General features: G+C 34.5%; 2 protein-coding genes across 3 annotated transcripts; both read right to left on the reverse strand.

Annotated features, from left to right (window-relative positions):
- Positions 1-9,371: 9,371 nt before the first annotated feature.
- Positions 9,372-16,675, reverse strand: LOC142982576 (uncharacterized). Of its 2 annotated transcripts, none has more exons than XM_076129143.1 (12): positions 16,481-16,675; positions 15,888-16,016; positions 14,904-15,698; positions 14,391-14,518; positions 13,806-13,880; positions 12,981-13,116; positions 12,268-12,407; positions 11,735-11,840; positions 11,166-11,279; positions 10,545-10,646; positions 10,001-10,116; positions 9,372-9,755 (listed from the first exon to the last, which is right to left on the reverse strand). In XM_076129143.1, the coding sequence occupies exons 1-12, from the start codon at positions 16,586-16,588 to the stop codon at positions 9,686-9,688; spliced, it is 2,019 nt and encodes a 672-aa protein (XP_075985258.1). In that variant the 5' UTR covers positions 16,589-16,675; the 3' UTR covers positions 9,372-9,685. The 2 variants fall into 2 exon arrangements, with proteins under 2 accessions (XP_075985258.1, XP_075985257.1); XM_076129142.1 differs by having other exon boundaries at positions 10,542-10,646.
- A 213-nt stretch (positions 16,676-16,888) lies between these two features.
- LOC142982621 (uncharacterized) lies at positions 16,889-24,896 on the reverse strand. Its single transcript, XM_076129215.1, has 12 exons — positions 24,666-24,896; positions 24,077-24,208; positions 23,004-23,822; positions 22,549-22,676; positions 22,222-22,296; positions 21,854-21,986; positions 21,332-21,462; positions 19,021-19,114; positions 18,303-18,443; positions 17,716-17,826; positions 17,242-17,357; positions 16,889-17,042 (listed from the first exon to the last, which is right to left on the reverse strand). The coding sequence occupies exons 1-12, from the start codon at positions 24,771-24,773 to the stop codon at positions 17,000-17,002; spliced, it is 2,031 nt and encodes a 676-aa protein (XP_075985330.1). The 5' UTR covers positions 24,774-24,896; the 3' UTR covers positions 16,889-16,999.
- Between the last annotated feature and the right edge of the window lie 223 nt (positions 24,897-25,119).

Here is a 25,119-nt window from a genome sequence, read left to right on the forward strand (position 1 = left end):
CGGATTGCTACATACAGCGACATCTACTGGGACCAGCGCACAACCAACCATCACGCGCAGTGTGACTGACGTCACAAGTCCTGAATCGCGCTGTCGAAGTTTGCACTGCAATTCACTATATATACAAGTTCCCGACTAGAACAGTCGGGCAGCCTAGGCCCACCAGGCATGATCACCTCGCCTGGTCGGAGGATCCTCCCTTTGTGTTGGAGAAACATGATCACCTCGTTCCTTCACGATATTAATATAAACTCTGTAACGAGAAACTATAATATCAAAGTAACTCCACAGGTGTGTCTATCTATAAAGCTTCTATCGCTAAACAGCTGAAACAAATTCGCAAAGATATTTTTCCCCTCATTTCCAGTGATTATACACATACGATTTATAAGAAGAATTACTTTCACACTTTTTAAAAGGATCCCGAGAGACCTACGATTAAGTTTGCAATCATATTATTATTATGTTAATTACTGTCGTCATTTCTTAAAAGTAAACCATATCTTTTGTGTCGCACTTTTCATATTAGGTATGTGTATTAGTCCCAAATACATATGTAACCTACTGCAAAAGCACCATAAGTATTGCGCATTTCCCTAACACCATACTCCTATAGAAGTAACTCAAGCAACTTATCTATAATGCACAACATTGTCTCACAATGTCAACACTATCTGTAACACTAGGCATGTATCAGCGCCACTAATCCTCTCTTCAATCAAGTTTAATACGTGTGGGACGATACAGATACCTCCTCTGTTTTTATTCCGCCCTGGTACCGCGTGGACCGCACTGATAACTATGTCGTTGACATTCAGTAGTTACAGCTTAAATATAAACTAAATAGGCAGCTTTTGATTATTAAAATTATTATAATGACACGGGATCGTATACTATAATATAAAAGAATACTATTGAAAACAAAAGACAACAACAAATATAGTGTGACACTGTATCATCGTCTTTTATGTAAGTACCTACCTAGTATGTACTTTTATATATACTATGTATATATAAAGTATATATCTAATAGCTTCATATCTCTATCTTTTCTCTGACCACCAGACTAGGCAAAATAATACTAGAATATAACAACATCTACATGTTAAATAGTATAAAGTATCTAACGGTGAAAATTTTTGTTTATTTTCGAACTGAAAATAGTAAAAATGATTATAATTCATGATGGAGAAGATCAGACAACTAAAAACAACTTTTGACTTGATAATAACTGGTTTATGTGACTTCTGATAACTTCAATTTTTATGTAGCTTAAGTATCATTAAGGTTTACATACATATATATTACGTAGCCGTAAAAACTTAATAATAACAGGCACATTTACACGTATTCTTACCTCTAAGCCTACACCTCCCAAGATTAAGAAGAAACGCCAAAAATAACACAATCAGCTACTCAAACTAGTTACCCAAGGGATATCGTTAAAGAAAACCGCCTCAAGCGAGGACCATGCATCGTTTTGCAGTTTTCCTCAAACTTCAGGTTCGTTACGTTTTAGGACCCTTCTATTAGATTTTCTGATTAATTTCGTCAAGGATAGTGTAAGTGTTATAAGTGAATTGCTGTTTGGAAAAAGGACCAGCAAAAATGGTCCACGGGTATTTGCAAAACGCGACGGACATGACACCTTTATATATCTACAGGAATATAAAGTAAGCAATCCGATACTTATTCGAGGCTAAAAATTTATGATGCTCAAGTACGAGTATATTTATTAACACAAAGTCTAGATAGGGAAATTCGATACGTGTTGAAACTTAAGTAGTAACAAAGAGATTTGATCTAATCGATTTTTGTATCGATACAACAACACATAATATACTGGTGAATCTATACAATAGCATGGCTGATTTGATAATAAACACTTACTAACATTTTTCATCCTTAAAAGAATATCCCAAGATTTTCCATTGTCCAATTAAGTGTAGTAACAATATAATATTTCCGACGTTTTGATGGACACTTCCTGTAGATGTCGCAAGTCACTCTCAATCATGAGCGAAGCGCTGACTTGCTATTTATATAGCAACTTTGACGTTTAACATCGTAGCTTTAGGCTGTGATACACATTTTATTTTGTCAGCTTTTTTCATACTGACTCGATGGTAGTTTGTAAATTTATTCAATGACTGTTTTTAGTTTACATTTAGCCCCTTAATGAAACCTTCAATCTGTACCTCGATTCTCTACCACTATCGACTACCGACAACCGGCTAGCTATCGAAATTTTGACATTTAGAATGTACTGCCAAAATGTTTTCTACGACACCCGTCAGAGGCGCTGATTAGATTTTCATGCAAACTTTCTCGATGACAGTTCGGTTGTCGGTAGTCGATAGTAGTAGAGAATCGAGGCACTGTACTCACTATATGACAGACTGATATTAAAGTAGCAAATCAAAAGAATAGGCAGAGAGAGAGTAGAGTGTTTTACCAAGAAAAGAGAAACTGTTGTCATTTATTGCACATACAACTATGAACTATAGAAATAGAGCCTGGAAACAATTCTTTTATTTTTTTTAAATGTGCTTGAGTTCTATAAATTTTCAAAGCAGTCGCGAGACAGTTTTCACTTGCAAAAATTAGAAAAAAAGTTCTGATTAAAATTTCTTCCATTTTCTTTAAAGCGGAATAATAACTGCAAACTTAAAGCATCAATAAATACTACATCAAAAATAGGCATAAATGAGAGAACCATCTAACCTTAGACTCAGAATCTAAAATTTCATCTCATAATTAGCCATCATCTTCATTTGGTTCCTGTTTCTAATGAGAATCTCAACAGCGTTTCTCTCCACAATAATAAGATTGTAAACTACTCTCACGCCAAGGACTTGGCAAAGTTTACCGAAACCAAGTACCTAGAACATTGTTGAATTTGAATTGAATTTTCAGTGGTTTCACAGTTTCTTGAGCTTATGAAAACTGTTGAAGCTAATTTCAGTTTTGTGAAAGTTTATGATAAAGATGTTATATACACATTGTTAAAGGATTTTTGATTAGATAAGAAATGCGGACAAGTTTGACAGGAAAGCATTATTTTTGTGGAAATCAAAACCACGACTATTTACTCACATCCACAGTGATATGGACTTCGTCAAAGCTCCATTTCTATGGCATTATTTCTTTAACTAGAATGAGCTTAAAAGCTGAAAAGCCTTTAGATCAGTTAGTCATGTTTGCCCTTTACAAAACACACCAATTCTATAGTGAATTGTATTGGGAAGCCAGGAAGATGGGAAGAATAAGTGTGACTCGAAAAAAATATGTCATTTTATGCCATCGTATAAAAACTTACTATTGGTAAAAATTACAGTTAAATCACTTTGGTTTTATCACCGTCAAATGTACTGAGGTAATCCATCATCTTAACCTTCTTGTACATATCTACTTATGGTAGAAACTTATGTGTGTAACATGCCTAACTGACCGCTAACCTACATTATTTCGAAGTCAAGGTTATATTAGTGGCTATTTTAGGCCAACATTTGATAATAAAGTAAAGGATGGATTTTACTTAATACGTTATCACAATAGTTATCAATAAATACATACCTACCTATATATTTACTTGTTACAAAACTTGTATTAACAAAGTAAATATATTTATTCATACCTAAATATAATCAATATTTACCTATTGTCATCAAAGAACTAGACTTTATTTCATTAATTGATGAACTTTTAAAAAGGGTTTTCAATTATTTGTTTAATCACTTTAATCACTATAATCTAAGAGAGAAAACGATGAACAGCATAGTGGCTTTTAAATAGTTGTCAACTCAGATACACGATGCTGCCCAGATATCCGACTTAACTCTCACTAAAATTTAAGTTATTTCATCAAAGTTGTTATGTGTCTATAACTAGTAATAATTACAGCACTAAGGTAATCGATGGTTGAACCTTGTCAAAGGGCAAAAGGTGCTTTGATTTCGCTTTCCGGTGCTATTTGATGACTAAGGTTTGTATAATGCGAATCCCGGCTTTTAGTGTTTATACTGCCTATTGTGCCTAATAATTGACTAATAATAGCCACGCGATAGTTAAGCTAGACAAATTGTTAGTAGGTTTTAGTTTACCTACGTATTCCAACCTTGTACCAAAAAACTTGGAACTTAACAACATTTTCAACAATCAATTTGTGTGTTGCTTAACTTACAATTGAGTACTTAACAACATAAAATATATTTTCCTACATGGAGCATTACGTAAACTAGCCGTAGTACCCGGCTAGTAGTATTGTAAGGAAATAAGTTTTTACAAATTATCTATTATCAAATTACAATGGAAAATGAAATTTAAGACGTTAAAATAGTACGATATTTTGGTGTACATTTTTTCTTGTTTACTATAGCAACGTATAATATTCCAAAATGCTATGTCAGTTTTCTAATTCGGATTCCCAACAAACGGCGCAATATAATAAATATAACCACATAACACCAAGTTCATCATAATAAACCACTAAAATACCATATCACATAGTCACCAAGCTTCCTGAAGGTTCACATAAAACCTCTTCGTGTAATAAATAATTAATCAGCACCGTACCAGAGGCCTGATTAATGAACTACGTTAAATGAGAGCTTACTTTTACTTGAGGAATACTTATATGGAGAACTTGAAGCTTGTCTTTTTTACTAGAGGCCTTTTACAGCTTTGTCTAGATATCGACAGCCAGTAGTTTAATATTTTTATTGTCTCTGTCGACCCCTATGTAATGAGACTAAGGCATAACATAATGATGATGATGATGTTACCTTTGTACAAAAATTTGCTTTAAATCAATATTGATCGCCAGCAAATTTCGCTACAATTTATGGTAACATTACCGTATTTTTTATTATTTAATCATTTTGCCGTATTGTGATTTATCCATTCTGCAGGGCTAAGAAGATGAAAACAAAGGTTGATGTGACGATAAACACATCAAACAGATAGATTGTAATCGCTTCTTTCTTAAATTATGGCTATCTTTGTACTCTTTTGGAAAAGAAGAAGAATAGATATAACGAAACACATTTTATTCTTATATAATACTAGCTGACCCGCGCAACTTCGCTTGCGTCACATAAGAAAGAATAGGTAAAAATTTTACCCGTTTTTGTGACATTTTTCATTGGTACTCTGCTCCTATGGGCCATAGCGTGATGATATATAGCCTATAACCTTCCTCGATAAATGGGCTATCTAACACTGAAATAATTTTTCAAATCGGACCAGTAGTTCCTGAGATTAGCGCGTTCAAACAAACAAACAAACAAACAATCAAACAAACAAACAAGCTCTTCAGCTTTATAATATTATATATATATATATATAGTATATATAGTATAGATTATTTAATAATTCTACCGTATTATATGTAACAATTTTACTAAGCTTTTTCAGCCATGTAGATAAAATTAGTTAAGAAGTTTAATATTTAGACGAAATAAACTCGGTAACATCGATCACAAAGATTATAATCGCTTCTTGCAAAAAGGAAAACCATATTTTTCTTTTTTTTACAGAAATAAGAAGAAAAATGGTACTTTAGTATAAATAAAGACATTTTATTTTCATCTCACATTGATTTACTAAACAATCTATCGTACAGCAAACTGCAGTAGTACAATGATGTAGTCAGTAAGTAGTTGCATCAGACGCAGTGGTAATGTAGCATCAATATAGAACAGTCCACACGCACTCATTTTACTGAACGAGCCTGTGTGTAGTCTTACTACTGATTTGCACACACGACGAAGACGAACTGGAAATAAAGTTAACATGAAAAAATAAAAGAACAAAATATAGAGAGAAGGAAGATATTATTTTATTTTAGGGCTAATTATTCCAACGCCAATTACGTGAAAAATTTAAATGATTTACGTTTTTGATTTTTTTTGTTTTATTTTTTTTTATTTATATATCTAATACCTATCTTTTTTTGTTTTTCAGTTAAGAAATGACACCAACCATGTTTTAAAGTACACATGTACCGAAAGTTTTTCATTTGCGTCTGATTGGGATACCTATTGTGTATTCATATATTAAAACATCAAACAAACAATCAGAGACATATTTAAACAGTTTATGAAATATCAAACTTATCAACTCGTACTTACTCAACGTCTGAACTAAGCACAAACTCCTTCATTCCAAAAGAAATCCTGGGACCATAGCGCCAGTAATCTGCTATTAAAGAACCTTACCTGGACAATCAACATCCATAAGCCGTATAATACAAGTTTGCTTCGCGTCTTCGACTGCCACGTAGAACTTTTCCAAGTTCAAGCAGAATGCAGTTTCCATCACAACATCTTTCATCATCCACATTACAGTAGTTAAGATTACTGCTATGTAGTGTTCCTAGAAATATAATAATTCTACTATTGTTGTATGTATGTTTGTTTGTTACTCTTTCAAGAAAAACTACACGGAACACTGATAGGTTACCTGGATTAACATATTATTATTTCTATCGATTTTTTGATGAGGAAATATGTAGGATTCGAAGAATGTATATCTGTTTTCTACAAATATTGATTGAAAGTATAAATGAACTAGTGGTTTAGGTCGCAACGCCAATACCATTGCGTCGGGAGGTCGTGGGTTCGATTCCCACACGGAACAATTATTTATGCGATCCACATATAATTGTTTCGCGTCTGGTTGTACTTTGTGTCCGTTGTTTTCATTTTTGTAATAGTCCCCGCGACACAAGAGCAATTCTTAGTGCGGGAGTTGTCATTTTTCAAAAGAAAGGAAAGAAAGAAAAGAAAAGGAGTACTTACAGCAACTGGTAACTTAACTCGAACGTACTCTAAATGCGCCTCTATGTAACACAAACTACGGCTAATAGTCAATGAAGTGTGAAGTAACGCCTGAAAATAAAAGTTGCGTAATTATAGCCTGGTTTACGTCGCCACGCCAATACCACTGCGTCGGGAAGTCGTGGGTTCGATTCATACACGAAACAATTATTTGTGCGATTCACAAATGATTGAGAGTTCGAGTCTGGTTGTACTTTGTGTCCGATTTTTGTATGTTTGTAAAAGTCCCCGCGACACAAGAGCAATTCTTAGTGCGAGAGTTTTAAAAAAATGTTCACATAAAAGACTAGTCAATTGATTTACTGAGTGACTGACTGATAGCCAATGTACAGGCAAAATTACTGAGCATAGGTGGTTGAAATTTGCTATGAATATTCTTTAGAAAGTGTACAGGAGCTCTAAGAGAGAATTTCAGGAAATTGACCCCCGAAGAGAGTAAAATGAAGGAAAACTTTCATATGAAAAGTGATGAAAATTTTCTTAAAACGGTAAAACTAAAGTCCACGCAGACAAAATCGGGAGTGACCGCTAGATAGAAATAAATATTAATGTACAAACTTACCAGTACTTGAAAAATCTTCTTATACAGATCAAAAGCGGCTAAAACATTATGAAACGCATCCAGCATCTTGTCAAAATACTCGTCACCTTCTTCGCTCGCTTTCTCAATATCTCTGGACCATTTACTAAGGTATTTTATCAATAACACTAATATACGAATAGCATATACTAGCGTCAAATCAAAAGCGATAAACATACCATCCACAATCAAATCGGGAATACTAAAACCACCATGAAACAAATAGTAGCAATGGAAAAATAACCCATCTTGAATAGCAACGAATAACGTATGCACCCAATTGAAAACAAAAAACTGTTTTATTTCATAAGCACTAAGGTTCACAGTCTCATGTATTAATTGGAGTCTTAAGACCAAAAGGACGTTGTTGTGACTATGTATTGCGCTATTGTAGAACATTATTGAACAACAAGCGAAATAGATAAATAGTACCAGAAGACTTATAACGAAAATTATGGGATTTTTGTAAAAAGCATCTGTGAAAATTGCTGCTATCATTCTATATCCGAAAACTGAGAATGTTGAAGTCATGTAAATTATTATTACTAAGTAATAGAATTTTCCGTTAGGGGTTATATAATTGTCCCTTATTCTGTACTTAGGGGATAGGAAGAACATCAACATGATGTTTAGGGGCTGCAACATTTTTTGTATGTCTTTTCTTAGCAAGTTGTTTAGTAAGAATTCTGTAGGAACATTTGCTATGTTTTGAGGTTTGTTTTCGAACATTTTTACGGTCACTTCTTGCATCAATTAACGCACCGATTACACAAAACAGTCGAGCCTTTCTTCCAACTATGTTGGAGTCGGCTTCCAATCTCACCGATTGCAGCTGAAATACCAGTAGTTTACATGGATCGACTGACTATCGGACCTCCACAACCAAGCTACCTGGGTTATAGCACGGTACTCCTCGGTAAGACTAGTTGTCACAAAAAATATGCACTAATTGTTCCAATTATGCACTCATTGTACCAACTATGAACTCCTTCTCTTCTATGAATCAATCTTATCTATCTATCTCAACTATGAACTCTTTATTGTATGAATTATCACATTTGTTGCACTCATTGATGCACTTATTTGTACCAATTATGCGCTAAGGTACACTGCAGTGTACTAGAATGGACTGATTGTACCGACCATGCACTTTTTCACAATATCTACGCACTAAATGTATGAAATATGCACTTAACGTATCAAATATGCACTTCTTCAATTAACGCAATTATTGTAGGAGATTTTTTTATTTGTAATCAACACTATCACGATTTATCATAAAACTTTTCTTACTTTACCGTGCTTTTACAATTATTGATGAAATTGAAATGGTAAAGCATACTTACGATAACAACAATATAATTTAATCCATTCGTAAATGTATATTCAATTAAGTTTATTAAAATAATGGTGTGGATAAATAAAACGTCGATTGAAATCATATTTCATTAATAATCATTATTTAATGTTTCCTTGTCTGATTGGAATCAGTAAAGTAAAGATAGACATGAGGATAAATGTCCCGCGGCACGTGTTGCCAGCGACTTTACGAAAGTGGTGCGATGTTGCCGGACTTCGCCCGACATGTAAGTTTCACGGTATATTCCCAGTTGTCCCCCCTACGCTGTCACCCCGGGGTGATAACTGGGAATTTTCTTCCTACTTGTATTCCCAGTTGTCACCTCGGGGGACATAATATACCAGCTTCGCTCGTCGCTACGGACAAGATATGTCAAGCGATTGCGCCCAGCTTCGATTGACATCTCGTGGGGCATTTGACCTCTGGTCTATTCCTGAAGTTGGGTATGCGTTGTTTCAACATTAGCTATCATCTGCGACTTTTATAGCGTGGAAATGTGTTCCGGTGTAAAAAGTAACAATTATATAATATATGCATTAATTAAGTATTTGAAATGAAAAAAAAAAGTGGAATAAAAAAAATCGAGTTTATATTAACGAGTTTTAATATAAATATAATTCTTAACTACTATTTACAAATACTGTACAATGAAACTTAAGTATAATGAAACTACACAACATGATCTTTAACGATATCTCACTTAAAAAAGGCGTTCTCATGTCGTCTGTATTATAAAGTTTGTTACCACAAAACTTTTTATTAGGTGGACCCTGGAAGCTGCTAGGTTCGGTAACGCAGAATCTAGGCTGACTAAGTGACTAATCCTTTCACCACAATGGTACTCTCAAATATAACTATTAGGTGGACCGACTTTGATAGGTCTTTTTTCAACCTTATTATTTCAGTTCAAAACTTCGTTGGGTTAAAATGTTCAAATAGATCTCCTTCGTCTTTCCCGTTCTTGTGTGCTCTTTTTCTGTAAAAATAATGTATTATTATTGGCCGAATCACGATCGCAGATCCAAGATGAATTCTTTGGTATATATCTGGCTAATAACTTGACGCTCAGTGCAATTATATTTTGAAAATAAATAACAGAGTTTTCGTTACAAATGTTACATAAGCCGATTTGATTCTGTTATAATATATGTATGTGTAACAGTTTAGGAGTCGAATAAACATTGAGACTGAGATTTTAAGTTAGTTGGAAGATATTCTTACCTTTTAGGATATGGTTCTTTCAAATGGAATGTTCTATAATGTAACTGCATGCTATTCTTTTGTGTAAACCGCTTCTCACATAATGGACATTTGTATGGCTTTTCTCCTGTGTGTGTCTGAAAACGCACATCGAATTTATTACAGAAAATAATTAAATTTGATAACTATGCAAGGCTGTGGCGAGGATTTTAACAACACACCAATGACTTTAAGAAGTTATAAATTAAAATAAATTTAGCCCATTAATACCCACTGCTGGGCAAGGGTCTCCTCTTCATAATGAAGTCTCACGAGCGGTGAATATTTTAAAGGTTACGATACCTTATTTTTATGAACCGACGTCACGGGACACGACCTTGATCACGGGCTGTCCCTAACCCGCACTTGGCTAGCGTGGTGTACTTAAGGTCTAACCCCTCCCTCTCGTTTGGGAGGAGACCCTTGCCTCAGACCTCAGAGTAGGCGTCCTTCCAACTATGTTAGATTCGTCTATAACTATGTTGGATATTTTAAACGTTATGAAAATAGATGAATATCTTACCACCTGATGTCTGTTCAAAGATGATTTAGAATAAAACTTCATGTTGCATATAACACAGGGGTAAACTTTCTCTTTCGTATGAAGATTCATGTGTCTTGCGATGGTCTGTAAAGTAATATTACTGTTATAGGAGTTGAATTGAGCTCTGTAAAATATCATTAATATTCAAAGTAAAATTCAGTCTGTTACCGTAAGAGCTCCGCCTCACTAGGACGCCATGGCGGCGTCGCTGGCTACGTATCCAAGCAGTTAATATTAAAATGTCACGTTGCCACACCGTCGCCACGTCAGTAAGGTGACACACATTTTTTGGATACGTAGCCAGCGACGCCGCCATGGCGTCCTAGTGAGGCAAGGCTCTAAGGCTTGCTACAAGTACATATATATTCGGCTCGGCACGTTTGGTTCGGCAGTATTTATCGAACAACAAAACCGAATCGGCAATGTCAAGCGGCATTTTTCCCGAACATTTATCTACAAGTACAGTTGGCTGCTCGGCTAGGCCGATTAATGTCGAACCAAATATGCGTATAGCAAACCTAACTGTCTCTTTTCGTTTTTACTTCAACATTTAATGAACGAATCAATGAATGAATGAATTATTGAAAGAATGAATGAAGTTACCTTGACAGTAGCGCCGCATATTTCACAGATCTGTACATCTTGCATGGGCACGCCTTTATGTTCCGCCTCGTGATGTTGCTTGTAGCGGTAGAAACTTGCGAAATTTTTCCCACACTGTAAAATTTTAATAAATTAATATAATCTTTCACGAATAATAAATTTAACTGCCTCTGTGGTCTGAATCTGTGGTTTATACGATTGCGGAGCACAGGGTCTGAAATTAAAGTCCCGGGTCAGGCTGTTCTATAACAGTATAAACAGCAATAGCAATACTTAGTTTAGAACAATATGTTCGTTTTTTTTTGCATGGGCCAAACGAGATTATCTTTTTATCGGTTTTATATACATACTTGTTCACTTTCCTAAACCTTCGATCAATACATTTTAACCCCCGACGCAAAAAAGGGGTTTTATAAGGTTAACGTGTCTGTCTGTCTGTCTCTCTGTGTGCCTGTCTATCTGTGGCAGCATAACTCCCGAACGGATGCAGTGATTCAATTTATTTATTTTCCTGTATAAAGGATGACTTATGTGCGAGTGTTTTTATCTCATAAGAATATCATACTAACCACAAAACATTGCGTAGCACATTTTCCTTTACCCCGCGCTATTCCTCGATTCACTCTGCCTTTGAAAGGTAGAGGGAATACATCTGCTACATCACTCGTAGGGGCCCTGCAAAAATAAATAATGTGCAAATAGAACTGGACGAATAAGCGGTCGTAGCACTACGCAGCGCAACAATGGTTACGCGTAGCTCCCGTAGCACGGCGTAGCTCATCGTAGCATCGTAGGTGTAGCATTCTATCTATCTATCTAATCAGCCCGTATCCACCCACTGTTGAGTATAGGCCTCCCCCTCAGCACCCCACTTTATACGGTCCTCCGCTTGTCTCATCCATTTCGACCCTACACATTTAACAATGTAGCATTACTTTTGCTAAACTATATGCTATTTGCTTCGAATAATTTGTAGTGATGATTACGTTTACACATTTTTTACCCATTACTACCCCACTGCTGGGCAAGGGTCTCCTCCCAAACGAGGAAGGGGTTAGGCCCTGAGTCCACCACGCTGGCCAAGTGCGGGTTGGGTACTTACTTGGCTTGATCGTTATTCTCCATTTTGTAATCATCAGCATGTTTGACAGACTCTCGGAAATGTTCGTCGAACGCCTGTTTAGTTTCAAACTTGATGTCGCAACGTTCACAGTATGTGTTCTCACTCGCTTTGGTAGGTTCCTACAAAATTAGTATAATGATTAGTATACGTAATGGTGACGACACTGGTACGAGTGGTATAAAAGGAGACCACTGATAACGAGGTCTCTAAATAGTATTTTTGCTGTCGAAAAAATATTCATAGATTCTCAAAAAATATTGAACACGATTTTGCCTACGTAATTTAAATAAAAACCGGCCAAGTGCGAGTTGGACTCCTGGTTCCGTACCAAAAAAATACGAAAAAAACATGTTTATTGTATGGGGATTAATATTTTATTTTAATTTCTTTAGTATTTGTTGTTATACCGGCAAAGAAATACATAATTTGTGAAATTTTCAGCTTTCTAGCTATCACGGTTTATGGGACAGACAGACAGACAGCAGAGGCCTAGTAATAGGGTCCCATTTTACCCTTTGGTACAGAATCCTAAAAATACGACGATACATTATTGTATGTCGACAGTTTATTAGTTCTAACGTAATTAACTCTCACACTCATATTTTATTTATATTTAAAAACTAAAAAAATACATGTCACATCTTCATATTAGCAACCCAATTTATTGAAATCTACCTGTATTTACTACTTACATATTCTTCAGTAAAATGCTTGAGTCGTTTATGCCTGTTCAGTCCAAAGGCACTTATGAACGAAGTCCCGCAGACAGAACACACGTGCTCACTACGATGATAGATGCGCATGTGTGTGTAGTATGTGTTTGTATGTCTGAAAGCAAACATAATATATTATTATACATAATATCATGCTTGATATCTTTGAGTGTTTCGTTACTATTGACGCTTTGCCTGTCGCTATAATAATGGCGGCTAGCGTGTATCAATGTATTTTTTTTTCCATCTCCCGCACTAAGAATTGCTCTTGTGTAGCGGGGACTTTAACAAACATACAAACAACGGACACAAATCGCACAAATAAATTGTTCCGCATGGGAATCGAACCCCGACCTCCCGACGCATTTGACAACAGGGTGTATCGATATATTTGGACAGGCTGGGTGCACTCAATAATTGGACTACTTAGGCTGTATCGATATTTTTGACTACTTTGGCTGTATTTAGCTATTCGACAGTCATGGATATCGCAATCTAATTGCTGTCGACTGCACCAAAAAATACGAAAAAAAAACACGTTTATTGTATGGGGACTCCCTTAACATTTTGTTAATTTATATTGTTTGTTGTTATAGCTGCAACGAAATTACATAGTTTGTAAAATTTCAGGTTTCTAGCTATTACGGTTAAGATACAGCCTGGTGACAGACGGACAGACAGCGGAGGCTTAGTAATAAGGTTCTGTTTTTACCCTCTGGGTACAGAACCTAAAAAATAGCAGCACGATTGTCAAGCAAAGTTATTTACCGCGGACTACGTATAATATAAAGATAAGCTATTTACCTGAATTTCATGCCACAATGCGCGCATTCCCTTGCTACATCACTGTGGACATCGTTGTGAACGTGAGCAGATGACCTGTAAACATACATACATCATATCATATTTTTTGAAATTTTTTAAAAGACAACTCCCGCACTAAGAATTGCTCTTGTGTCGTGGGGACTTTGACAAACATACTAACAACGGACACAAGACGAACAACAAACATCTATTAATAAGTAGCTCAATTCTCTACGACTATCGACTACCAACAACCGTATAGCTATCGAGAAATTTTGCACGAATCAGCGCCACTAGCGGACTTCTTAAGAACTATTTTCGCAGCACATTTTAAATGTCAAACTCTCTATACTCGACAGTACCGATTGTAGAGTAATGCGGTGCAGTCGCGTGCCTGCATTAATTAAATAATTATACATTTACTCTCTTATTCATGAACACACTATAAACCTATTTTAGTTAAAAAGCTACTATAATGTGTTTTCTCTTTTTCATTTCGCTAAGGAGTGAAAGAAACAAAACACTTTATAAGCTTTTCATAACTTCATATATTTTTATGAATAAGAGGGTTAATTTCTTACTTACTCTAAATTAAAAACAAGCTTGCATATAAGGCACTGGAATCTATGATAGTGTACAAGCATGTGCGGCCTCATTGCGAACTTTTTCTTGAAACGCTTTCCACAAAAACGACATTCCAGCGGACCGCGAGTCTGAAAACAGAAAAACGTGTTTATTTTTGATTCGTAAGACTTATGTATCAAAAGCTAGTTAGTATGTATACATACTAACTAGCTTTCGCCAGCGACTTCGTCCCCGTAAAAAGATTTCCCCAAGTGTAAAAGTACTCTGTGTTAATTCGGATTACAAACTACGTGTGTATCAAATTTTATTATAATCCATTAGAGAATTTTGCTGTTATTGAGTTACAAACATTCACATTTATAATATGAATAAGATATTTATAGCTTTTTCACTAGATTCTTATCAAGGAAATCTCACGGGAACGAAAAGTACGCGGGTAATAAGTCATATAAGAATAGTATTTTGTAAAGTCCAATAGTTTTTCAAAACAAAAATTTAGCTATATAAGCTTACCTCACAATGCAACATCCTCATATGCCTAGTATAAATATCTAATGTAGAAAATCCTTTATAACACTTATCACAACGGTATGCAGCACTTAAATACTTTGGATCATTGGCTTTAGCTTTGAAATTATCCATCGCTTCTTCCTCCGTGAACGTAATTTTAAGCCAAAATTTCGGATCTAGATGTTTCCATTTCTGTTTAATGTACATACTTTTAGTTTTGACACTTGATTTACTTTTAACGGGCTGTTTTTTTCTTTTATTTATTTTAGTAGAGTCTTTCTTTTTCGTTTTTGAAGATTCTGTTGGTATATTTGTATCGGTATTGTCATTTGGAATAGTTGCCATAGAAGGTAATGTACAGTCCTCAGTCTTGATATTATTTTTGTCCTGTTTGTGGATTAATTTCTCATCGTCTGATTCCGTGAATGTATTGTCCCAATCATTGTGTAATTTTTCCAGTATATCTTTATTTTGTTCTTCAATATTTATCTTTAATTTGTCACATGTTGTCTTTTCTTCGTCACAGTTTACCTTTTCATCGTCACAACTGATATATTCTTCATCGAAATTCATAATTTCGTCTTCAGAATAATTATCCTCTACTAAATTCACTAGATTTATTTCATTCTCAGTACTTTGGTCTATTTTTTGTTTCTCTTGTTGCGTTTGTTCTTCAGAAATGTCGGGTTTTCTTATTACGGTGTAGGTCTTTACTCTTTTACTTATAGTGAGAATGTCCAAAGGTGATTCCAATTTGTTGCTTGCGTTATTGATTTGTGATAAAGTTTTTAATGTGACCTGAAAATATATCAAGAAATAAGACTCTAAGTGACAAAATAGAAGTTATTATTTTCTGGAATATTTCTAATAAATGTGAAGGCCAAAATCTCTTTTTGTGGCATCCATGAAGATAAAAAAAGTGTTTAACTTGTGATTGTTTTGTTTGTTTGTTAAAGTGTATAAAATTTAATTGATTGCTCTACTTACAGATTTATTCTTCAGTAGTGTTTTCAATATTTGTTGTCCAGTAAAACACTTTTGTTTGAACTTGTGGAACTTGTATAACAGTGCTGCACATGTGTAACAGAAGTATTGAGGTAATCTTTCTAATATACTCTGAAAAAATAATACACATTAAAATGAGAGCAAAATAGGAATATTTTGTACGCCTCTGCCTACACCTCCAAGCATAACAGGGGTCATATCAAACATGTTCCCAATTTATAAAGTAACAGTAACTCTGATGCACAAACTTTAACTAAAAGTCATTAATCTTTGGTTGCACAAAAATAAACAAAATTAGTTTTGCAATGAGAATTTATGAGTTTTATTTGTTAACTAGTAGTATATTTATACAAGGAACGCTCAAAAACGTTAAAATTGATGAAGTTAAACATATAATCTTATTGGAAACATGAACTTCTTCTGAGTAAATTAATGACACCAGTTACCACATTGGACATCAGTTTTCAACATAAAAATCTATCACGAGACCTTCGAAGAGCTTTAGCAATTTAATCACAAATATTTTCTTAAAGAATGAGATGAAGATAACAAAAATAAAAGAGTACAATACTTACTTTTTGACCCAAAACTTCAGAGTAACATTGTTTCAAGTTATATTCGTTATAGTGATACATTTTGACATCCTTGCATAAGCATACTCGACAGATTTTAAGATCAGACATTGTACAATTTAATTCACGGCGTTTATTTGTAAATAATAGAAGAAACAACGAATTAGCAGGACAACACAACAACACAAGCAAATGACAACACGGTTTGACATTGACAGCCATGACATCAACACAATTTTTTTGTTGGTTTTTGAAACGATGGCTTTTGATCAACTGCTCACAATGTAACTCGCTGATCTCTTTCGTCAATGCCAATAGGAGTGTTTTTCTTCGAGTACCTATCTGACTAAATGTGGTGACAAAAAAGAAATCAGATTCTTTGGTATTTCAGTAAAACACAATTCTGTTTCAATATAATTTATTAGTACACAATTACCGTCATGTTGTAAAAAGTTAACTTAATTTAAATGCTCTATAACTTATATTGATCCGATTATACATAGATTCATAAACAAAGGTGTGTTAAAATATATTGTCGCTTGATGTGATTGGGATTTTCTTCTTTCTGTAAAATAGAAATAGTTAAATTAGTTTTGTCTAATAAGCAAAAATTCACTGCGCTTTAATTTTACTTTCGCTACAATCTATTTTGCACGTCAAATCTTGATTATATTTTAGTTAGCTTTCTTCATTATTTTTTTTAAATTTGACTTTTCTTAATTAATTCTACGAAAAAAATATATTTGACATAAGTTAACACTTACTTCTTAGGATAAGGCTCTTTCAAATGGAACGTGCGATAATGTAGTTTCATGCTAACTTTCTGTGTAAAACATTTCTCACATAATGGACATTTGTGAGGTTTTTCACCAGTGTGTGTCTGAAAACAAAATTATATTAAACAGAACAAAAAATACTGACGTCATGAAGTAAGACTATTGCTAGATTACAAAATACTGTCAGTTTATGAAATAATAAGACCTTAATGCATTGTAGTCTTTATTTCAACGGTGTAATCGACTAAAGAAAAAAAAATATCGAGTCCAAACGGCCGACATAAACTACCTTTACTTTAATGACAATAGGCTCACTAATTATTATCTGAACCAATAACATAAAAAAAAATATTTTTAACCGATTACTGTCCGACTGTTGAACATGGAAAATCTCCCGCAATGAGGAGCTAGGTTTAAGTCCATCGTTTATGGTTAACTGATGAATAAATACACGATTCTTACCACTTGATGTGTATGCATGTTTCCTATATTAGTGAACTGCATACCACATATGGGGCACGGATACAACTTCTCCCTTGTGTGGGTGTTGTAGTGAATAGCGATGTAGCAAGTCTGTAAAATAAATAATATAAACCTTTAAGATCAGAAGAGACGATCAAAGATAGGCATTTGGTTTTCGTAAATCAACTCGTGATCAAGCATTTCACTGCTTGTAATAATGTCTTCGTGAAAAGGTTTTCCGGGTTAAAATTAAGTATCCTTTGTGTTAGATACGTCTTTTCTTTTTTTTAGACAACTACCGGACTAAGAAATGCTCTTGTGTCGCGGGGACTTTTACATACATACAAACAACGGACACACAGAGTACACCAGACCCAAAACAATTATTCGTGGATCGCACAAATAAATGTCCCACGTGGGAATCGAACCCACGACCTCCCGACACAATGGTAGCGGCGGAGGCAGTCAAATCTCATAAAAACTGTACGGTAGTTGTTTCGTCAAAGAGTTTATTTCACAAACATACATACATTCATCATCACAACCTTTCGCATTTATAATATTAGTATTGAACACTACAATGTTACCTTAACCATAGCGCCACAGATGTCACAGATGGTAGAAGCAGACTCCTTACTAGCCCCTTTTCTTAACGCTAGCGGCTCCATGGGATGTTCGGCTAAATGGTGAGCCTTATACGCTACGTACGTTGAGAACTTTCTAGAACACTGTTGAGAGACAACAAAATATTTACAAATGCACTGTAAAAACGCGTTAGGCTTGTTATGCACATATTTGGGCCAGCATGTTCGGGTTCAGCAATATTTATCCAACAACACAACGGAATTGAAGCAATTACTGCACTTGTGCCGGTCGGGTAGTTCTTATGGGTCCGATCATCACAATTCGATTTAAACATTAAACTATCGAACAACAATGTTTAATGTATAATAGAATACGGGAATTAACGCGAACACGTAACAGCGATCAGCAAGCAGCGATCAATATCGAACAACAAAACCGAATCGAAGCTATTACTGTAATTGCTTGACTTGTGCCGATCCGGAAGTTCCTTCGGGTCCGATCGTCACAATTGGGTTTAAATTTTTAGGCCTACCGATGTCGAGTGGAGTTTTACCCTAACATTCATCTACACTTATACGGTTTACGATTAATGCCGAACTGAATATGTGTGTAGCGAGCCTTACTGACACAGAGGGCTCGGGTCTCCTCCCGGAAGAAGGGAAGGGAGAGAAGCAAAGACGATAAGTCGTAAAATCTAGGTTTTATTGAGTAGGTACTTACAACTGTGCATTCCGTAAGTCGTGATGGTCTGCAATGTTTCGTCATGTCCTTAGATGCCTCTTTCAATGGAGTGATTTCTATACTCGAGCCTTCTCTGGAATTAATTAGTACTTTTACCCTTATTCGCGTAAACATTTCAACTAACATTTCGATGATTTAAAATAATAACTGAAGCTTGTCTGTGTGTTTTTAAGACTGGACTACCGAACCGAACCGAATCATGATAATATTAATCAATCCTTATTTAGCTTGATTCTCTACAGTCAGTACTATCGAGTACCGAGAGTTTGACATTTTAAATGTACTTCAAAAATAATTTCTACCGCGTCCGCTAGCGGCGCTGTGCAGATTTTAATATAAACATTTACCGATAGCTAGCCAGCTGTCGATACTCGATACTACAAGCTACAGGTATCAAACTTGGGATCCCATTTTTCTTCTTAAATAAACCCTTATATGGCCTAAATCCCGAACGAAACTTTTTTTTCTATACTAAACTAGTCCCAAAAATTAAGGGATATAAAAAAAGAATCCAAATTTTTGGGTGATTTTCAACAAGCTGTAACTCCGAGGAAAATGGTCGTACAGAAAAAATTAAAAAAAACAAATTGTAGCTCCAAGTGTCTAGTTTTTAGATATGACCATGAAAATTTTTTGTCATGGCCAGGTCTGGAGAAATCCTACGAAAACTACCAAAAAAAAATTTTACCAAATTTTTTCCCTCCTAAAAAAAGGTCCACGGGCTTCAAAAAAATTTTTTTGATTCTTTCGTTCTAGAGTTCTTTTAGAAAATTTAATCCTCTTTAATTTGCCGTATACAAAAAGCCTGTACGACGATTTGCCACGGAGTTATCGTCAATCAAAGCAAAAAAGTTATTTTTGACTTTGATATTCAATAACTCCGGAAATAATGATCGTACAGGAAATCAAAGGAGAGTTTTGAAAACTGCACAATATTCTCTATAAGAAAATGTAAACATCTTTTAAGAAATAATTTTTTTTTTAATTGAAACCTCGGACTGAAAAAATACCAAAATTCGCGAAATTAAGGATATTTGGATAACTTGGTATAACTTTGGATAAAATGGATGAACGAAGGATATCGTCGGTAATTTTTCAACCTCAAAGTGTCCCCTAAAATCCCTCAAAAATTCAAAGCGCTGCGTTTTTTTTTTCATTGTGCCCCGAAGCTTCAAATTCTTTGTTGTTGCAAAAATCACCATTGTGAGCAATTTTGTGATTTTTATTCATTTTTTCAAAAAAAAATTTTTTTTCTCCCTAAAATCTTTATTTTTTCGATTAAAAAGCAAATCGCAAAACGAGAGATCGTCTATCGCTGCCATGAAGTCAAAATCGAGATTCGTCAGTCCATAAGGCACTGGTCCACTGTCTACGACCACAATCGTGATGGTCATGCGCATAAGCCAATCGGGCTCGACGATGTCGTGGAGTGAGCATAGGCACGCGATTTGCTTTTTAATCGAAAAAATAAAGATTTTAGGGAGAAAAAATTTTTTTTTTTGAAAAAATGAATAAAAATCACAAAATTGCTCACAATGGTGATTTTTGCAACAACAAAGAATTTGAAGCTTCGGGGCACAATGAAAAAAAAATCGCAGCGCTTTGAATTTTTGAGGGATTTTAGGGGACACTTTGAGGTTGAAAAATTACCGACGATATCCTTCGTTCATCCATTTTATCCAAAGTTATACCAAGTTATCCAAATATCCTTAATTTCGCGAATATTTGTCTTTTTTTCAGTCCGAGGTTTCAATTCAAAAAAAAATTATTTCTTAAAAGATGTTTACATTTTCTTATAGAGAATATTGTGCAGTTTTCAAAACTCTCCTTTGATTTCCTGTACGATCATTATTTCAGGAGTTATTGAATATCAAAGTCAAAAAAAACTTTTCGCTTTGATTGACGATAACTCCGTGGCAAATCGTCGTACAGGCTTTTTAAATACGGCAAATTAAAGAGGATTAAATTTTCTAAAAGAACTCTAGAACGAAAGAATCAAAAAAAATTTTTTGAAGCCCGTGGACCTTTTTTTAGGAGGGAAAAAATTTGGTAAAATTTTTTTTTGGTAGTTTTCGTAGGATTTCTCCAGACCTGGCCATGATAAAAAATTTTCATGGTCATATCTAAAAACTAAACACTTGGAGCTACAATTAGTTTTTTTAATTTTTTCTGTACGACCATTTTCCTCGGAGTTACAGTTTGTTGAAAATCACCCAAAAATTTGGATTCTTTTTTTATATCCCTTAATTTTTGGGACTAGTGTATAAGTAATATATATTTTTGTACTCACGTATTAATGACAGGTAAATCTTCAGCGTGTTTGATAGATTCTCGGAAATGGTCTAAGTATGCCTTTTGGGTCTTGAACTTGATGTCACATCGTTCACAGTAAGTATTCTTATCTTCTGTTTCTGGCTCTTGCTAGAAGAATACAAATAAAAAAGTAAAAGGCAATAAAAAAGTTTAAAGTATTCCCCCATGTAACCACATTAAGCATAAATAGCACGAAGTTGATCTAAAGAACTTGAGCCACCACTCATCTTTAGTAATCAAACATAATTCTGAGATTAACAGGGTATTTTCATAACGTTTAAGTTAATTGATCGAAATGTATTGACATTTGTTGATTTAATGAAAAAAAAATGCAATGGGGCAGAACAGTACCTGCCAGATTTCCTTCTATACTATAATAATATTCTTCCTTCGCGACAAAACAAATCGATTTATACTAAATGTGGCATTAATATCCATACATTTAAACAAAAAAATAAACACATCGCAAGCATAAACTAGTGAACAATTAATTACTTACATTATCAACAACATGCCTAATAGTCTTGTGTTGTATCAGCCCGACCTTACTAACAAACGAGGCGCCGCACAACGTGCACACGTGCTCGCTGCGATGATGCACGCGTACGTGTGTGTAGTACGTAGACGGGTGTCTGGACAAAATATAGTAATCGTGTCATAACTTACATATATAGGTGAAAATACTTACATATATAATAACACGCTTTTATACCGAAAGTATAGGCACAGGAGTATGACAATGTTAGCTTAATAGGGGGCGAGCCTACTGCCCAATAGTAGTGTACTATTGAGAGATATTTTAATATAAATAAAACAACTAAGATATTGGACTATAGAAAATGTACCCTAGTGGACTTATTAGCTCACCTGAATTCCTGTTGACATAATTTACACTCCTTTTTGAATCCATTGTGGAACACATCATGATTTTTTACTGATGACCTGCAAATAAGTAACTATTATCATCATTGTATAACTTTAAAATAGCTAAATACTACTACCGACCGGCGACGAAACTCAACGGTTTGAGTCTTCAGGTGGCTATCGCTGTAAAACACAAATCGCAGGACCAATGACGGCGGCGCGACATGTGTTCGAGCCTCAATCGATTTGTATGGCAGTATAATCGCTTGAAGACAGTCAAAGACTTGAGAAGTAAAAGTAGACCATATTCTTGTTAGGTAAAGTACTCACTCGTAAATACCAGTGTAATCACATCTCAGACATTTATATAGGTCATAATGTTCCGAAGTATGTTTCGCTAATAACGCTTTATATTTGAACCGCATTTTGCAGAAATCGCATTCAAATGGTCCAATGGTCTGGAACAAGAACAGTTTAGTATAAATTATGTTATAATTATTTAAAGAATCACGTCTCGTCACAATCTGACTGCCTCTGTGGTGTCTGGTTTGTAGTGTATGCCGCGCAATGTGCTTGGGTTCGAATCCCGGTCGGGTACAAAAAACGGACCTGCGAATGACCTCTCACTGGTCGTGTCGATTATTAGCTATGAAAGTGAAGATATACAGAGTGAACCTGTGTCTTGTGCACACTATTGAACAATATCTAACTTCGAAAAACATAAAATTAACAACCATTTGAGAAAAATTATCAAGCTTTAGTATTTTATAAATGAAACAGCTTACCTCACAATGCCTCAATTTCATATGTCTAACCAACATATCTTCTTTAGTAAACACTCTGAAACACTTATCACATGCAAACTTTGCAGATAAATACTTAGGATTACTTGCTTTCTCTCTAAACCGTTCTCTTGCTACGTCTTCAGTGAACACAGTTTTCTCCCAATGTTCAGAATTCAATTCAGATTTGCAACCGTACATTAATGCTGAACGTTCTTTTTCAGAAGCTGTTCTAGTATTTCTTTTCTTTGCAGTACCGTTTGGTTTTCTCTTAGGTACTTTATTTGATTCATTGTTTTTCCTTTTAGCTTTAATTTTGTTTAATTCTTGTGCATCAATCTTGGGTTTTCTACGTGGATATTTGCGTTTGTTCTTACGGTTATTACTGTCAGATTCGTTTTCTTTCCGTAAAAGGAATTGACCAAAGTGTTGCATTACAATATCATTCTTTTCGATTTGTATGGTACAATCTTTGATACTATTGTTGGATTTATCTTCTGAGTCCAATGACCATGTGTCTAAATCGAGATTCAAATTATCATTACGATTATCTTCTTTAACGGGCACATTGGTTTCATTTTTTGTTTTATCTTCATTATTTAATATGTCTTTGCTTTTTTCTTCAGTATCAGATAAATGAATACTGTCAGTGATAGACCAATCATCGTCATAAAATTCTGAAGACGGTTCTGCTTCATTGATTTCTAAAAAGTGATCATTTATTGTAAAAGTCTTTACTCTATTGTTAACTGTTAGGATATTGATTGTAGTTTGGAGATTCTTGCTTGCCTTGTCTATTTGATGTAATTTGGCTGTAGTGATCTGAAAAAAAGTAAGTTACATTAAATTTAATCTCTGTATAATCATTGAGTCATGAAACTTTTCCAATAAGTTTCATCTTTCAAGTAGGTTTCTTTAACAAGTTTACCCCGAGCCTGTTATTAAATACAGTCATCAAGTATAAACAAATAATATTGTATTGTTTTTATTTCTTTTTAGCAATTTTAAATGTGATTCCCATATTATGGTTTTATTTTAAAATATGTGCTATACATAAAAAATAACAGGAAACTTACAGATTCATTTTGCAATACTTTATTAAGTATTCTCTGTCCAGTGCTACACTTTTGTTTAAACTTATGAAACTTGTACAAAAGAGCTGCACATGTGTAGCAGAAGTATGGAGGTAGGTTGTCTTCTTCATTCATCTGTAAGAGGGAAAATGTCATAAAAAACAATTCTACCTGACGCCACCTTAATCATCTGCAATAGATGTATTCAGGCCAATGATGATGATGATGATCATCAAAAAATACAATATAATAATATTGACTGTTTCAAATACTTTGTAAGAAGTTTACGAAATAATGGATATTTTGATTTTGAATTGAATTTGAATCATAATATGAGGTCTGGACTAGAAGTCTACAGGGGTTGCCTTTGCCCAACAGTAAGATCACATCATCCTCTAGTATACACAAAAAACTAATTAACGATTCTTGTACCTAATAAAATTTCTTTAACGATTGTGATGAAATTTTGTAAGAATATTTTTTTGGGCTCAATTACTTTATACTCTATTTTTACGAATACTGAACCTTAAAGGCCATTTATATCTATGCTATAAAGCTAAGGAGTGAGACTTGTAAATAAATAAATACTTACAAATGCCGCATTCAGTTCTTCATAATATTGTTTCAATGAAAACTCATCATACTTATACATTTTAACACCTCTGCACAGACACACACGGCAAATTTTAATATACGACATTTTAGAACACTATTTCATTATTTAATAACTAGAGTTATCTCATAATATCAAATTTTAAACAAAGTACAATATTATTGAGTGAAATCGAAGTATTTTTAATTCAAGATTTTGACACTTGACGCTTTGATAGATTGATGTTTCGCTTGAATGAAAATAAAATATTCGTTCAGTAACTACAAACTATCAGCTTACGAGTTACCAAATTTTTAGAGTATGTTTTAGTTAGTTATTTGTATGCTAAATATGTAAGTTGCTAAATATGTATAGCTATATTTTATAATCACATTAAGAGAGCTTGGCTATTTAACATGGAGAGAGAGATTGATCGGATACGCGATACGTCAAA

The sequence above is a fragment of the Anticarsia gemmatalis genome, chromosome 22, assembly GCF_050436995.1.
Source record: "Anticarsia gemmatalis isolate Benzon Research Colony breed Stoneville strain chromosome 22, ilAntGemm2 primary, whole genome shotgun sequence".
Taxonomy (NCBI): domain Eukaryota; kingdom Metazoa; phylum Arthropoda; class Insecta; order Lepidoptera; family Erebidae; genus Anticarsia; species Anticarsia gemmatalis.

Coding starts and splice junctions, on each gene's coding strand:
- LOC142982621 (XM_076129215.1), bottom strand. CDS start 24,773: ATGTCGTATATTAAAATTTGCCGTGTGTGTCTGTGCAGAGGTGTTAAA. Junction 19,115..21,331: donor GATTTACCTGTCATTAATAC/GTGAGTACAAAA, acceptor AATTAATTCCAG/AGAAGGCTCGAGTATAGAAA. Junction 17,358..17,715: donor ACATGCATACACATCAAGTG/GTAAGAATCGTG, acceptor TTTTGTTTTCAG/ACACACACTGGTGAAAAACC.
- LOC142982576 (XM_076129142.1), bottom strand. CDS start 16,588: ATGTCTGATCTTAAAATCTGTCGAGTATGCTTATGCAAGGATGTCAAA. Junction 13,117..13,805: donor CATTGTGGCATGAAATTCAG/GTAAATAGCTTA, acceptor GTTTGCTTTCAG/ACATACAAACACATACTACA. Junction 10,117..10,541: donor CTTTGAACAGACATCAGGTG/GTAAGATATTCA, acceptor GTGCGTTTTCAG/ACACACACAGGAGAAAAGCC.